The sequence below is a fragment of the Scomber japonicus genome, chromosome 10 (assembly GCF_027409825.1).
Source record: "Scomber japonicus isolate fScoJap1 chromosome 10, fScoJap1.pri, whole genome shotgun sequence".
NCBI lineage: Eukaryota > Metazoa > Chordata > Actinopteri > Scombriformes > Scombridae > Scomber > Scomber japonicus.
In genome coordinates this window covers 4,599,171-4,615,475 of record NC_070587.1, presented here as the reverse complement: position 1 = coordinate 4,615,475, position 16,305 = coordinate 4,599,171, and the positions used below count along the sequence as shown (strand labels likewise).

Sequence of the window (16,305 nt, the reverse complement as noted above, 5' to 3'; positions counted from 1 at the left end):
GAAGAGAGAGAGAGAGAGGAAGAGATGATGACAATGAGTTGACCTCGAAATTGAATTGAGGGTGCTGGGGTTTGGGGAAGGGGGTGATGTGGTCGTGTGTTTGATGCAATGACTCAATGGCTCCTGGAATAATGCATATTCTTTTTGTTCACAGTGATGGGTTCGTAATTAAAGAATTTCATTTCCTTCTTCCTTCCGCAGAGGGGGGGGCGGGTTGGGGTGAGGGAGGGAGGGAGGGAGAGGGGGGGGCTTTCAGGGACATTTAGGGACGATTCCAGTCGAAGCTCGATCTTTACACCTTCAGCAGAAGAACAGTGGAGAGGGAAACCAAAACACAGATTCCGACACTCATCCCTGCTTGTAAACCGGTCCCCCGCCCCTGTATGGCCCCCGGTCCTGAACAAAGACAAAAGAACCAAAAGAAGAGAGGAAGGAGGAAAAAGTTAAAAACACACAGAAAGCTGAAAACACTGCCAGGTGTAAATGGTCTTTGTGACAGCTTGTGTAAACATTTACAGATATTACAATTAATCACCTGAATTAATTATTATGCCTCGGTATACTAATTGCAAACAATTAAGAGTTAGCTTGCGTTTTGTAATAAAGATAGGGTGTTTTTTTTTTTTGTTTTTTTTTTAGTTAGAACTACATCCTTCATAATCCAACAGCTTTACAGCCCACCATCTGCAGCTCTATAGTGTTGTTTCTGGGAGTGGGCTTTCAAAAATCCACATTCCTTTTTTTTATGATGACAAATCATGATTCATGATATTTTTACTTTAGCTATTACATTGTTGTGTTGTATTTTGTTTTATGTGGGAGTTATTTTTTGTTATTATGTATTTAATTTAAAATGGGGTGATGTGTTTTTTGGATTTCAGAATTGAACGTGTTATCCTTTGGATTTTATTTTTGTGTCTGTAATCCATAAATCATATTAAAATGACAATGGCTTTTGGACCCCATTTAAGAGACTGCTGTACTTAAAGGGGACACATGATTTTTGCGGGTTTCTGTTATTCATATACTGTTCTGATGTTGGATTTAAATTAAACATGGTCAAGTTTCCAAACTTTGAGGCTAATATATTTAGAAATGTTCCTTACAAGTCAATAGTCTGGGTTTTTACCTTCCCTGAATGATTAGTTTGCCACAATTTTTTCTACCTTGCCAATGAGCTTACTGTACATCTCCTTGTCAGCATGCCCACAAATGGTGGTCTGTTCTGCAGCCTTTGTTGCTAAGGTAGCTGCTAAGGTTTTGCTTGTGACGTTTCTGTTGTCCACTCACATCTTTCGGATCAAAATTTGGCTCTGATATTTCCACTTGTCATACTGTGAAAATAGTAATATTAATAATGGCTATTTTCCATTTTAGTGTGCCAGAAAGCCAAGCCAGGGAGCCAGTAAACACAGTAACAGCATCCTGGCACTGAAAGACCTAAATGGATTGCAGCCAGTATTCATTTTATTAGTTTCACTTGTGTTCAACATGTTAAAATATCCATCAAGAGAAAGTTTTTATTGAATTTCATATTTCTGTAACAGGTTCATCTCAAGCCATGAAATGTAGGAGTTAACACGTTATAGACATTTTTACTTGTCAAGCACAGGTGAGACTAATAACATTAATGATGGCTCAGTTCCATTAAGTAGGAGTCAGAAAGCTAAGCTCCAGAGCCCACATGCACAATACAAGCACCCTGGCACTGGAATACCTAAATGGAATATAGCCTGTTAATCAATTAATGTTATTAGTTACACCTGTGTTTGACATATCAGAATTTTCCCCTTGTGCATGGTCTATTTCATTTCATAATTAACGTGTCTCATCTCAAGTTACAAAGCCATTAAATGCCTAAGTGATGGCCTAAGAATTGTTCTCCAGAAAGCAAAATAAAAATCAATATTATCTTATTCAATATTATTCAACATACCATCAAGAATACATTATTTGTGCCTGGAAATTACATCATGCTTGAGAGGACGGTTACAAGAAACCTTAATTAACCTACTCTCTTCCTGTTGTGTACCTTTTGGCCTCTGGGCAGTTTAATGTATAATGTAACAGTGTAGGGTGAAAGCTAATATATGCTGCCAGTAGTCTCAGTAATAGGCTCATTGGTTGAGACAATAATGTGGCAATTTTGATGTGATAGTGGGTTGCTGATGTTAAAATGCTACTTGTGGCACCTTTTAAAATGGAGAACAGAGAGGTACAAAGGCAGGGAAACCAAGTCAAGGGAGGCAATGACAGTGAGGGACAGCATATGAATAGAAATGCCACAAAAGTATCCGATTACGGTCCATTTTCCGTGCCCGGTCCAGAACAGAGAGGGGTTTGTTGTGTTCTAATGATGGCAGGAGGAGATTAGGAAAGAAAGAGGAGGCAGAAGGACAGATGATGGAGAGATAGGCTGACAGAAGTGGCAGCGGTGGTGGAAAATGAGAGCAGGAAGATGTATGGGTCTGACGGTAGAGTGAGTCATTGAAGGGAGACTGGCCGAGATAATGGGTAAAGGAATGAAAGAAGAAAGGGGATAGATGAAGGACTCACTTAAGATGGTAATGCTGAATGCACTGAAGGGGGGGAGGAGGGTGATGGGAAATGGAAGGGTAGGAAATCGCTCATTGGGGACGGTTAATGTGAATTGGGCTTGGAGAGAAATGACAACTTCTAGGGTAACGGGACAGAGCAGAGCAACTGTCTGTGTGCCTGCACGTGTATGCATGCAGGAGTGTGTATGGGCGAGAGATGAAGGGTGAGAGTGTGAACGAAAGAGAGAGAGGGATGGTAATATAGGCAAGCAAAGCTTTAATGGGGCGGAGAATAATGAAAATGGGGAGAAGGAGGGAGGAGAGGGTTGAGAAAATGCTGTGCTGTGTGCAGAGCGAAAATGAGAAGAGGGAAAAACAGTGTGTCATTGCATCTGTATCGTTTTGTGTGTCTCGAATGTGTGTCTGTTCAAGCTCTTGCGTGTTGATTGATAGTCACACAAGATAAATGTCAATGTATTTTTGTATCTGTGAAAGCCTGGGTTTGCATAAATGCACACTGTGTGTATGCACACGCATGTAGCTCTGTGTGATAACTTACGAAAAAGCAGCATGCTGGCGTTGGAAGCCCCCAGACGGTTTGAGGCAAAGCAAGTGTAGTTGCCAAAGTGTTTCTCTGTCACATTGGTGAACAGCAACAGCGAGCGCGTCTTCTCGTTTTTGATCCTCAGGGTGTTGTCACTCTCTACCGGCCTGGGTGGTAGTGGTGGGAGAGCGGGAGTGAAGGAAGGAAGCAGGAGGAAAATGAGAAAAAGAGTGTGACAGAAAAAAAAAACACGGCATAACATCACACCCAGTGACTCAGCCCACATAAGAGGATTTTTCTCCGTCTCTCCAGAGACGACCACAAAACATAGCCCCACTGCACACATCGGCTGTGCCTCACCTTATACTAATAGTGAAATCTAACAGTCCATAAATAACAGATACCTCCTGCTGGGGCCCATTATACTCTATTAACAGCTCTTTCTGGCTGGCAAAAGCTTGTCTAATCACTTCTGCTTCTTGCTTTGCCTGATGCCAAATCACCCTAACTCTTCTATGCTGTCTGGGACCCTTTACAAACTTGGAAGGACAGTTTATGTGAAGGAAATAGAGAACAAATAGGTCTCCAACAAGCTAATATTTCCCCTCTCCAGAGATGGCAAAAATATACATGATTATCTCAAGCCTGTATTAATGTCAGAGACTAGGCCAATGTGCAGCTGCCGACACGTCCATATACCGAACTACGAAATCTGAAAATGCGGTTTATGGATCAGTTTAATAGAGAGCTGTGTCAACACTGAAATGCCAAAACAACACAAAAAATGTCAAAAACTTTTCTGAATTTTCTATTCGTTGGCAAACATCCACAGTCAACATCCCCTGTAGGAGAAGATGGAACGATACAGCCTGGTTACTCTGCTGAGTCTCAGCCGGTTAGATCTGTCTGTTCCCATCTGTCCGTTTCAGTTGTCAGACAAATGATGAGTATTAAAGAGTGATTTGATTGTGGCTCAGAGATGCTAGCTGTTAACCAAGAAAACTCTTATTCCTGGTCTGTTGCACTGTAACCGAATCAGTATCAGTGCAGGTTACTGACATCCCCTGTGTTGTATGATTTAAAATGAGCGCTCACAGTGTAGGTTAGAGAGATTTTCTGTCAATGTACTGTTAAGTTCCAAAACTTGAGGTGTATATATTAAAAATACCACCTTTAATGTCTACACTATACATCTATACATATCAGAACTGAAGTCTTCAGTTGTCTCACCTGTGGTCATCTCTGTACCATTCAAAAGAGGCTGGTGGTACTGCCATGGCTTCGCAGCGCAAAATGGCCGTCTTACCCAAATGGGCTGGCATGTTCTTCATATCTGTGATCATGGGAGGGTCTGGCAAAAAACAAAACAAAAAAAACAAAAAACAAAAGGGAAGAAATTATATGAAACTGAAGGAAAGTATTCAGCAATTAACTTCTTTCACTGAGAAGTCAAGTCAGCCCTGGTGTAGCCCCCAGTGTTGAAAAACCACCTGAGAGTACAAAATTAAGATGTATGAATTCATACATAATAATCATGCATCTACAGTATTTACATATATCATTAATACATCATTGTACCATAACAAGGGAGGGCCAGCTGTGTGACCTGAATGATCACCAATGTGATGCAGAGAGGAGTGCTTACAGTTGACGGTGACCTTGACCTTGCGCTGATCTGGTGGAGCTACTCCATTGTTGGTGATGCATTCGTAGTCCTCGGCCTGCTGCCTCTTGATCTCTGTGATGTCCAGGAACTCCCCTTCACTCACCAACCCATCTAATTGCAATAGAGTAGAGGTCAGAGGTCACTCACAAAATCACTCAGGCGACTGATTTAAGATTCCCAACTTGAGATACTGCTGCAGGTGGGCTGAAAAGAAGCACATTCTTACAGATAACATGATTTAAGAGCATGGGGAAGGCATCAAGTTATCAAGTAAGAGGATATCATGAATATTCTGGAAAGGAGGATTTGGAGAAAATCAATATCAGGTCTATTTTCTGAAAGTGATACATGTATATCAATGCATTTTGATTATTTAAATTACAATTTGCTGAAAAAAAAGAGGATGATGTACATAATATTAAATTCCAGTCAATAATATCAATAATATTGTCAATAATATTTGATTTGTGATGCAAATAAAGAGCCCCCGGCTGGTTTGTTCAATAAAGTAAAGGGTTAGTTGATGAAGTTTTTCTACAGATGCAAAGTAAGTAAATATAATTTAACACCATTACTTTTTCAATGTCAGGGGAAATCCTAAGCTTTATTTCTGAGCTGTGGACACACCGGGGGGTGACGGCTTGTTCACCACATTACATAGTAGAAGAATATTTGGTTGGTTTTTGATGTTGACAAACTCCCAGGTGCCCTCACAACCGAATTAGTCAGTCTCGCACTTTGCCTGCTTTTCCTCAGGCGACAAACAGCCACAGAATCTCTTCAGAGGGTAGAATCGAAGGGACGGACTTCAAGTTATTGCTCCTTCATGTGAGGGAATGGATGTTGAGGGAGGGTGTTATTGGATTGACAGTGGCAGTGAGAGAGAGAGAAAGAGAGAGAAGAAGAATGAGAGTACACCCCCTCCTTCCTGTAAGTCTTAGCAGCCGGCTGTCTCACAGCCTCCAAAACCATTAGCCGTTTTTTCTCCCCTTTACCCCATTAAAGAAGTCAGACTGTGGAACACGACATAATATATAATCTCACCACTAACAAGGAAATCCAGCTTTTAAATTGCCGCTCACTTTTCCCTTTCAAAGCCCGCCCCCCCCAAAGACGCACACAACCACCGTCAATCACTGGACCTTTACTTCCCTTCACAAACACACAAATGGCTCCTGATCACGTTTGTGAGCAACACACACACACACACAAAAAAAGACCCTAAACGCCACGATTATTCCTGTCAGAGATTAGCGCGGCGGTTCTAATTGAAGATTATACTGGAGGATTATTAGTGCGGCTACTGAGCTGGAGACGATTATTTGCAGCTGCTGCGGCAGAAGCTGAGCAGCGAGCGACAGGCGCGGTGATGGCTGCTTGTGCCACCCGAGTGAGTGCAGGAAGGTGCTGGGTGATGGGTCGGGGTGGGGTGGGTGCTATGTTATTCACTCATTCCATTAGCCTAATAAATACAGCTCTCTTGTGACATCTCTGTCAAGCAGGCAGAGCACCCAACTTTGCCAAAGAGGGGGAGCCGTGGAGGCACAGAGGGGAAAAAGCGGGAAAAAAGATAGAATCAGACAGCTAGCTCTAGAGGAATTACACACAAGGCTGTTACAGATGACTTCGAAGAAATAAAAAGGACAAAGAAAATAAAAAATGGGAGCAATCGAGGGCTAGAGAACGCATTACAAACTCAGAGAGAGAGAGGTAATTTGTGAAAGATACCGTGGAACAGACTGAAAGATACACAGATATAAAGATAGAGGGAAAAGAGAGAAACAGTAACATAAAGAAGGAAACTGAGAGATATGTTGAATTGAGTATTTGATGTGGTTGTTTTTCTATGGACTTTTCATCACTGGCACCAATGTGTGATGTAATATGACAAAGCAAAGCAGCCCTCTCACTCTCCCTTTCTTTCCCTCCCTCTCCATCCTCTGAGATTTCAGGACCTGCATTGCACACCTCTCTCCACTTTGGTGGGAGATCATATCTGACTGGAGCCGGCCCCTGGCACTCCTACAATGGGTCTGTAAAATACAGCTCCATCAACCACTTACGGCTTTTGAAGGAGCCTGACTCCTGACCACCAGAGATAGTTGGATTGCACCTGAGAAGAGAGAGGGGTGTGAATGAGAGGGGGGGAAAAAGGATCAGGGGTTTTGACCTGCCCTACAGTGAAACCATGCCCTATTTCCCCGGCAGCACTTTGAGCCTGACTAGATCATCAGGCCACTTGATTTCTTGGCTCCTCTTATTCATTTCCATTACCAAAACTAGCGTTGAGGCAGAGAAGTCTGACGTGGGGTTAAAACGGAGAAGGACGGACAGGCTGAGACGGTGACACATGTCATTTGGAAGAGTAAGGAACAGGAGTGTTAGTTGAGCTAGTTGAGCTAAAGCTACAGCAGATTTTGCTCTTCACACATGCATAAAAAATAATCAGCCAACATTAGGATATGTATAAATTTGTATTACACATTAGCCCACTGAATCCACAGCTGAAACTACTCTTGCTTGAGTAAAATCTTCTCTAAATAACAGTGCCCAGCTGTTTCTGTAAACTATTTAGCATTATTTAAAGAGTAAACTGTATAGCTGGGACTAGTTTTTCAATATTTACTGTATTGTCTTCAATGAACAATGAGCCGCACGGTAAGGGAGTTGGAGAGATGGACTAATGCACTGTTGATTTTAGTCTTTTCATAGGATTTGTTGGCAATAACAAAAACAGAATATCTTCATCCTCATAATTTATCATAAGTACATCACATTAAAAACATTTTTTATTAGAGCACATTACATTTTTTTTATTAAAGAGCTGTGACATTTTCTTGGCGACACCTCCACCTGTTGAACGCATACCTTCAGACGTTACCACCTTTCCCCAATCACCTGATTTCCACACTCACTTGAACACCTGCTCCTCATTTACATATAAAGCCACTCATATACAGTACCTGCACATGTCAGATCATCTATTGAGCTCTGGGGCTTCAAGACTCTTTTCCTACCTACTGATCCATGATTCCTAACTGTGTGTGTTTTTTGCCTGCATGTCCTCCTTTCTTTTGGATTTGATTGCATCTGTTGACTGCCTGTAATCAATACCAAGTACATCCCTCCTTAACCTGCTACTCCACAAGTCCCAAATCATTAAACCTATCTCAACCAAACAAACCATAACCTGTCTGTCTTCTTTGGATGCACTTCTTCATTCATTCATGCTAAGCCTGTATGTCTGTGTGTTTTAATGGATGGGATGTCAAATGATAAGGCTCTGATGCACTGGAGTATTTAACTGAATGAGACAGAATGCCTGTATGTCTCTGTGGGTCAACTGATGGATGCCACTGAGAGTGAATGGGTCCGATTGATAGTATCTGTGTTTTGGTGAAGACAAAGCAGATGGCGCCTGCAAACAACAGTGCAGAGCAGCATGACAATCTGTATGTGAGCAAGGATTCTGTGGTACCAAGACTGTGGACAAGTTGCAAAGGCGTTTAAGACCGTGAGCAGGTCTGTCTTGCTGTCTTGCCGTCTGCAAGTTGCACCTCTTTCTACTGCACTTTCTCGGTGTACACACACATTTTCCACTGAACCTCCACCACGTACACTTGTCTCCTCATCTCCCCTCCCTGCAGTTTCTCTACGCAGTCTCTGAGTAATGGGGACAGATGGCTGGCAGCTTCTTGCTGTTTCTTTGGGCTCGTCCACCCCCCCCACAACCCCCCTTTCTCCGCTGCCCCTGGTCTCCTGCAACTGATGGCTTGGTTGCAGAGACTCTCATGGAATAGCAATGCGGCCCCTATCTCTTTCTCGGCTAGCTGAGGGGTTATGGGGAGAGAGGAGAGAGGCGTGTGAGACAGTGAGGGTGGTTAGAGAGGGAGGATTACTGCTGACAGAGGAGAAATGCTGTGGGCCTGCAAGTGAGGACAACTGCACAGAGTTTGTGACATAAGGTAGTGTGTTTGTGTGGAAGACTGCAGGTGTGTGCCGCACATGCAATGCTTTATGGGTTACCTTTTCTCCTCTATATTTTTGTGTATCTGTGGGGGTGTGATCACTAACAGGCTGCCCAAGGTACTGTACTGCATAGGTTCACAAACACTAGCTGTGCAGGGAAGGACATCGCATTCACAGCAAGCTAAGCAGGGACATACAGAGGGGAGACAAAGTAGAACAGACCTCTGAGCAAGCCCAAAGCTGTCTGAGTATAGCACTACAGTAGTGTGTGCATTTATTGGCCTAACAGTATAATTACATTGTGTTCAGTAGTTGCTCACACTGACCTATTTATTATTGCTTGTCGTGGCACAGCATTTGATCTGTGTTGCTGCTGTTGCTGTAGTGAAGATACAACACAGCCACTAATGTTGCATAATAATAAAATGTACTAACCTTAACCATACAGCAACTTTGATGACACTGATGCAATGCTGACCTTGAAAAGAGTTCATTATCTGACTGTCGAAACATTGTAAGAGTTTTAAAAAAATCCTCTTTGTTGTGTCATATCGCCCTATAAAACTTTCTGTGTGTCAGATTCAAAAGTTCAATGCAAGATATTTTGAAATCTTCTGGCAGAAACACAGGCTCATATTTCACACAACAAACTCAATTCACTGTTATTTCACCAAAGGCGCTTTAGAGCGTCTGTAGTAATCAGACAGTCTTTTTCAATAAAGAAAGACAACTACAGCGAGCAGATCAGACCACATAAATAATATGCTAAGCTGTTTCTTAAAACAATAACATCTTATATGTCTATTCAGTGATCTTTTACTTGATAACTGGGAGTCACACACAAAGAAATACACTAACTGAACTGACAGTAACAAAAAAAACAACAATGCATTAGAAAAGTACACAAGTCAAAAGTGACAAGCACTTTTTGGCCTCAAAGCTAACAATTACAGTAGTAAAATTCACTTAGGAACATTATAGCACAGTGGTTTATTGAGAGCATAGCAATTGGCTTTATGTGCCAAACAGATGACACAGCACCACCATTACAGTGCTAATAAACCCTAAAACCATACAATCTCTAGAGGCTGCATAACGGTTATTTGCTTGACTCTGGACATTAGTGGTGACAAAGATGGGAACAGATACAGAATAAATGCTGTGCTGATGAAATAAAATGGATTTGACTTCATCTATCAAGTCGTGCATTCTGACCACCCTGAACTAGTTCTGACTCAACATACTGTTGGGAGCTAAAAATAACTGATTTAATGCCAAAAGTGGCTGTTAGCGTCAGTTGGCATCATGATGCTGGTTGACAGGGTGGATGAAGACAGATGCTGATGATTACTGGTGGCGCGGTGGGGATAATTACGTATAATGGGTGGTTATTTGGGACAAAACATGGGGACACAGGGAAAATACGGTAGTATGAATTTAAGATGGGGACAGACTAAGCAGCTGGGTTTAAGGATGATGACACAGGAATGGGGGATAAAGACATGGACATGAGCTGAATGCTGATAAAGCCTCAGACTGCAAAGGGAAAAAAGAAGACTTTAAAAGGCAGAACAGGGTTAGGGATGACTGTGAAGACAGGGAGATAAAGGCAAAGCTGTGAACAAGAGATCTTTGGATCTGAAGACAAGCAAACAAGGAGGGGTAGCTTACATTTCTGGTCTTTCCAGGTGACGGTGGGTTCAGGCCGGCCCACTGCCAGACAATAGAGGTTTACATCTTCTCCTTCGTTGACTGACACATTTTTGGAGATGTTGACGATTCTGGCCGGCACTGAAAAACAAGATGTTATTAGAATATGTCCTAAAAATCGCCTTTAATGAAAGTATTGATAAGGATTGGTCTCACAGCCTACTGAAGTGTTTACAGGATGATGCAAATCCCTGCACCTCAGACAGGCAATCAGCTGAATAATGATTTGTGTCTGAGTGTTTACTGAACTGTGCAACAATATGCTTGACCGTTTACTTAAACGCACTGAATTCTAAATTGCTGTGAATGGGCCTCCTCCTCCTCCTCCTGACATCAGCTCTTATTTGAACTTTAAAGAAAATGACATTTGTAGAAGTCACATCAATTTTTACTTCTACTTTAAAGTGAATGACCACCCATGAATACTGTTTTTGAATGAATACAAAACTCACAAAGTGTTGGAGCGCTATCTGTGTAGTTAATTTGATAACAAGATGGCCCTTGAATTTAAATGGCCCATTATCATTGTTTTTAATGAGCTTGGCCCTGAGATTGCTTTTTTGCGAGACATCTACAGCGGATCCTATTTTTCTCTATCTTGCTGGAGTTGAATACTCGCAGCGATAAAGCACAGATTGGAGTGGCGGATGCACTGACTTGAGGGTGTAATTATTTTGTGTGATATCAAGCTATGGCTGAAATTGCAGGCGACTTGGAATAAGGTATATACAGTATGGTCATTTGTGCCAAAGCTTTGGACCCTGCAGACAAGAGTGTTTGTTTGGCTGCATCGTAATGTGAAAACTCTGTAAGTAAGCAGCTTTCATTGTCTCTGCCGCCTGTGATCTGTGAGCCAGGCCTTGTGAGCTCATTCCAGCAGAATGTGCCTAATATATCCTGTTAAAAGTTTTCAGTTTCATACTGCTGGTGATGTATACCTGCAATCTGCACAACACAGTCCAAAAATATGCATAGAAATTGACATGCAGAGGAAAAGGTCTGAGATCCATCCTTTGGGCAGTGTTGCACCAATACATCATGTCACTCAGGATCAGTCAAACTCTCATTCACTTAGCTGTTGACTTGATGACTGAGCGCCAGCCGTGGTCCTGCACTGTCAGTTATTTAGTCAGGCAGTTGGACAGCCCCTGTGTGTACCTCATCTTCCCCACACACCTCCTCATCCATCTAATCTGCCTAACTTCCTGTTTATAAAGACGAGTAAGCCTCACAAACCATGTGGAAAGAACAAATGGGCTTAGATTCTGCCTTATTATGGCACCGTGAGATGCAACTTGACTTCAGCTTAGTGTTACCTTTTCACTACACACATAGGCCAACTAAGCTTTCAAGCAAGACATAATCAAGTAATTACATTTTGATGTATTCATAAATACAAACCTTTAAATACTAAAACATCATAAAAACATGAACTAACAAGTTGTACATCATAAATTTAAGCATACATTCAAGTGTGATTTACCAGAAAAAGAAAACTAAAACGTAACCATAGAAAACTTTAATTGCTTCCCCTGATGTCAAACCTCAATCACACCCAATAGACAGCACGACGCTCGGATGAATGACGAAATGCATAATTAAGCCATTTAAGCAGATGCTTTTATTCAAGGCAGCTTAAATTACCTTGGGTGCTACTTTTTTTTTCTAAAGGCAATCAAACTTACAGACTATATATATCAGAGAAATGAGTTGGGACATAGAAGCAATAATCACTTTAAAGTTTCTCATCACTGGTTCATTCTCAACTAAGCAGCTGACCTTGGACGATGAGGTAGACGTGGGCGATGCGGGGCATGTTATTGGCCTGGAAGGTGCAGGTGTAAGGCCCCTCATCAGTTACTTGCACCTTGTCGATGTGGATGGAGAAGTCGCTGTTGTTACTGTTGACCAGTGTCACACGCTTGTCCAGCGACCACTTGTCTGTCCCCGTGAACAGGATGTTAGAGCGGTTCAGCCAGGCCTTGTGGGTCACCTCCTCATCAATCCGACATCTGTAGGAGGACAGTAAGGGACCAGCAGCTGAAATTCCTGTTTCAACCTGATTGTTTGATTGTATTGATATTAAAAGTATTAATCCTGTAAGGTGTTGCAACATTACACAATGACTAAGTCAAGCACTTCTTGTAAATATGTTTCATTACAGCAGGCAGCAGCTGATACAGATATATAAATGGGTGACATATCAAAGGGAAAAAACAAGGTGTCATAATACAGTGCTATTGTGAGACACAATTCTGCCAAATAATATTTTCTGTTTTAATAATGGTGGAGTGTTGTCTAACATGTCACTCCAAAATCTGCAATAAGTGTGGTCTCAATTATGTGGAAATACAGTTACTGCAAAGGTCATAGCCTGTGTTTCACAAGATTCTCCGCCTGTCCTAACCAGTGAAGCAACTGCATTTGGGGCGTCTCTACACAATCATTCAATTTTCCCCTATAATTTGTCACCCAACTCAACTGCCTAAAGTGATGTATATAATTTTACTCATTTGTACTATATATTTGCCCAGGCATTGCATGAGAAGCAATCATAACTTCGCCACAAGATAACATCATAATCTTTTAAGGAATACCAAGATACCACACAAACAACGCAAGCATATCTTGTCTAGAAATGGCTGCAGAATCTCAATTAAGTTACTGACAATAAATGTAACACGCTCAGGACAAAGGACAGATATGGAAACCAGATGTGGGAACTACAGACCCTTTTGTGGCTTCAGTTCTTGTCTTGACCACTAGATGTCCTTAACCTGCTTCAACTTAGTGCGAGGACATGCCTCTGTAGTCCTCATGTTTAATTGATATGACCTGGATAAATATCACTGTTGAGGTAGATCTTAGATCACCTGCCAAGTCAGAGGCAGTGACACCACAGTGCATATCAACCACAGTGCAGGTAAGCTTGGGAGCCTTTAACAAATAGACTACAAGGCACTGGGCTGATGTTCATGTTGATACAAGATCTAAAAGCCTCACAGTTGTTCTAAAAAGCTAAGATTGGTTTGTTGGACAAAATAAAGAAAAAGAAGACCATTATTTTGATTAAGATCACATCTGTGGCTGGTGGGTTTAAATAAATCACTCCATAAAAAATCATTATCTGTGTACAAATGCTCTATTAATCTATTTTTAAAATTAATCACTTCGGTGCTGATGTTGCTACAGGACTGCAAGCCCAGAGGAAATGAGCACTATAATAGCATCAAATGGGCCTCTTCTTAATGGCCCGCATCAAAGCCAACACAACAGTATTGTCTCATACATAACACAAGTATTTGTGCCACTTGGGCAAAAGTGATTTTACATGAAAATGGAGTTTATTTATATAGCTCTTTAGTATTTTGTTTGTCAGCTATTGACTGGTCAGAGCAGACTAAACTTAGACACACATCTGATTACAAAATATGTAATTCTATTGCTACTCATGAAGGTATAGAGTTGACAATGTGTTGTGATATCAGACTCAGAGAATAATTGAGTACTGCAAGTGTGGTTTAAAGCAGCATTTGTCCACCGGGACCCCCCCAACAGAAGTCTGTGGGATTGTAAGATGGTAAACAGGAGAGTAAAGCACAAACACACGATTCTGTTACACTAAATAACCAGTATACTATATAAACCAGTTTGTTTGAACCAATATGTGTTTTTCTTGTGCGTAATCTTAGCTCTTCTTTAATGTTTTGAAAAAATAAAATAAAATAAAAAATCAGCTTTTGGTTGAATTGGTCCAAACCAATAGACTTATGGATTTTGTTTAGAGGGAACACAAGTTTTGTTCTGAAAGGTTTTAAGGCCAAACTGGTTTAAAGAACTGCAGGGCATTACCAAAATGTTTAAAACCAGTGGGCATGGCTCCACTGTTTAGAGAGATGCTTGTAAAGTAATACTGACACTGAACTGTAAAGACAGAAAAACATGATTCTGAAAGCACAGATTTTACCACCCAGCCGCTTTCATTTGAGGGTTTTAGTCCCAAATAAGTTCCATAGATTTGAATTTTCAAAGGCATCAATAGTACAGCTTCAGGCTACACGTCTTGATGACATTATAGATCAGCTTTGTGGTTCTTTGATTTCCAACTTGGAGAGAGACTCGTTGATGTTAACAAATATTGACATAACTGCATTTGGCTTTGGAAAAACATATTTGATTTTACTACAGGGCTCACTTTTCTTTCAAGTATAAAAAATGACTAAAAGGAATTTGTTCAGAGATCTAGAGAGGTGTAGGCCTAAAGGTGATGAAAGTAATGTTGACTTGGATTTTGTATTTTTATTTTTTACGCTGCTAAGTCCGGGTCTCATCCTCACGAGGGAAAAAAGTTGGCTGCTTTTTTTGCTTGGTTGTGAGCCGAGGAAAATAGTTTTTTTTATTTTTTATTTTATCACTCACAGTTTGGCAGGTGTGGTTGGATGCAAGGTTCATCCACACATAGAGAAGACCTGTGCATCATTTAATGTTACATCTAAATAAAATAAAAAAGGAAAAAGAAGGTGTGGACAGACTGGATGGCTCCAGGGACATCTGACAGATATTATTATTCAATTAGCTATAGGACAGGGAAATATGGCACAATGTGGGATGCCTAATTGAAGTTATGTGACAGAGAATTGGCAATTAATCTGGCATGACAGGTGGAGGGGAAAAGCAAACATGTTTTTCATGTAATTAGTAGGTGCAGGTGTAGGATCAAGAGTTACCTCAAAGTGACGCTTTCTCCTTCCAAAACTGTAATGTTGTCCGGCAGGTGTCCGAATTCTGCTCCGTGCACACTGGACCCTGCCAAGAAAAATGAGAGAGGAGACCAGTGAGCATCCAATAATGGCACCAGACGCTCCACTGCTGTTCATCAATCTCAGGCCTGCTGCTTGAAGATCGACCACCTCACCAAGTTGAGTTTGGGCGGGGGTGTACTCTGCATCCTGCTTACTTATTTCTGAAGGGAAAGTATTAAATATACAAAACAAAAGAGTCACAATGTCTGCACTGACCCCCATACTTGAATAATGATTCGGTTTTACCCTGCATTCTGGTGGGATGCGCGTTCATTGAACAGCACTGATAATGAGCCGAGGGAAGAGGATTCATGCGGAGCTGCCGGAGCGTGAAATGAAGGGACAGCAACGGTAACAGAAGGGATGCTCATCCTGCCTACCAATACACACACACACAGAGACCCACACGCGCACAAATGCACACACACACATACAAAACAGTAGCACTTGCTTACAAAAGCACAAACATATATTACGAACACACACGAGAACAGGCACACATCCTAAGAGCTATTAGCTGAAGAGGAAATACGGACTTGGCATCTGTGAGATGACACACTGAGGTGAAAAAAAACAACTTCAAAACAGAACTCATTTTTGTGAACTTGCCTGGACTGCAAACAAAGATAACCAAAAACCTTATATGTTGGCAGTGATATTGACTACTAAGGCAGGCCGCTCCCCGGTAAGACACCTGGCTCTGTCCACCTAAACTCTGCCAAATCGCAGCATGACACTAGATACCTCAGCTTGTGCCCTCCCTCCATCTCCAACAATCTCTTTCTCCCTCTGCCTGCAAGACGACCTCAATATATCAATAGGCTTTTGCTGCGGTCTAGCCTTGAGGTTTAATAAATGGTGACTTTATGAAACGAAGCCGCTGCAGTCAGGAGCTAAGAAGCACCTCAAGGTTTGTTAAATACGTGTGCAGAGTCAAAGACATGTTAGGCATGCCGAATGGGAATCCATTAAGAGATGAAACCTGAAACGACAGCAATGCAATGTGGGTTTTAATTTAAAGGAGGGTCCTGAGTTGATTACAAAGAATAATGAGAAAGGCTTCAAAATTATAATGCA

General features: G+C 41.5%; 1 protein-coding gene across 1 annotated transcript; it reads right to left on the bottom strand.

The window, feature by feature from the left end:
• Window positions 1–292: 292 nt before the first annotated feature.
• iglon5 (IgLON family member 5) lies at window positions 293–15,481 on the bottom strand. The gene is made up of 9 exons (XM_053326899.1): window positions 15,475–15,481; window positions 15,342–15,389; window positions 15,154–15,232; window positions 12,206–12,438; window positions 10,388–10,507; window positions 4,727–4,858; window positions 4,312–4,432; window positions 3,097–3,248; window positions 293–396 (listed from the first exon to the last, which is right to left on the bottom strand). Exons 1-9 carry the CDS (start codon window positions 15,479–15,481, stop codon window positions 293–295), a joined length of 996 nt encoding a protein of 331 aa, XP_053182874.1.
• Window positions 15,482–16,305: the final 824 nt, after the last annotated feature.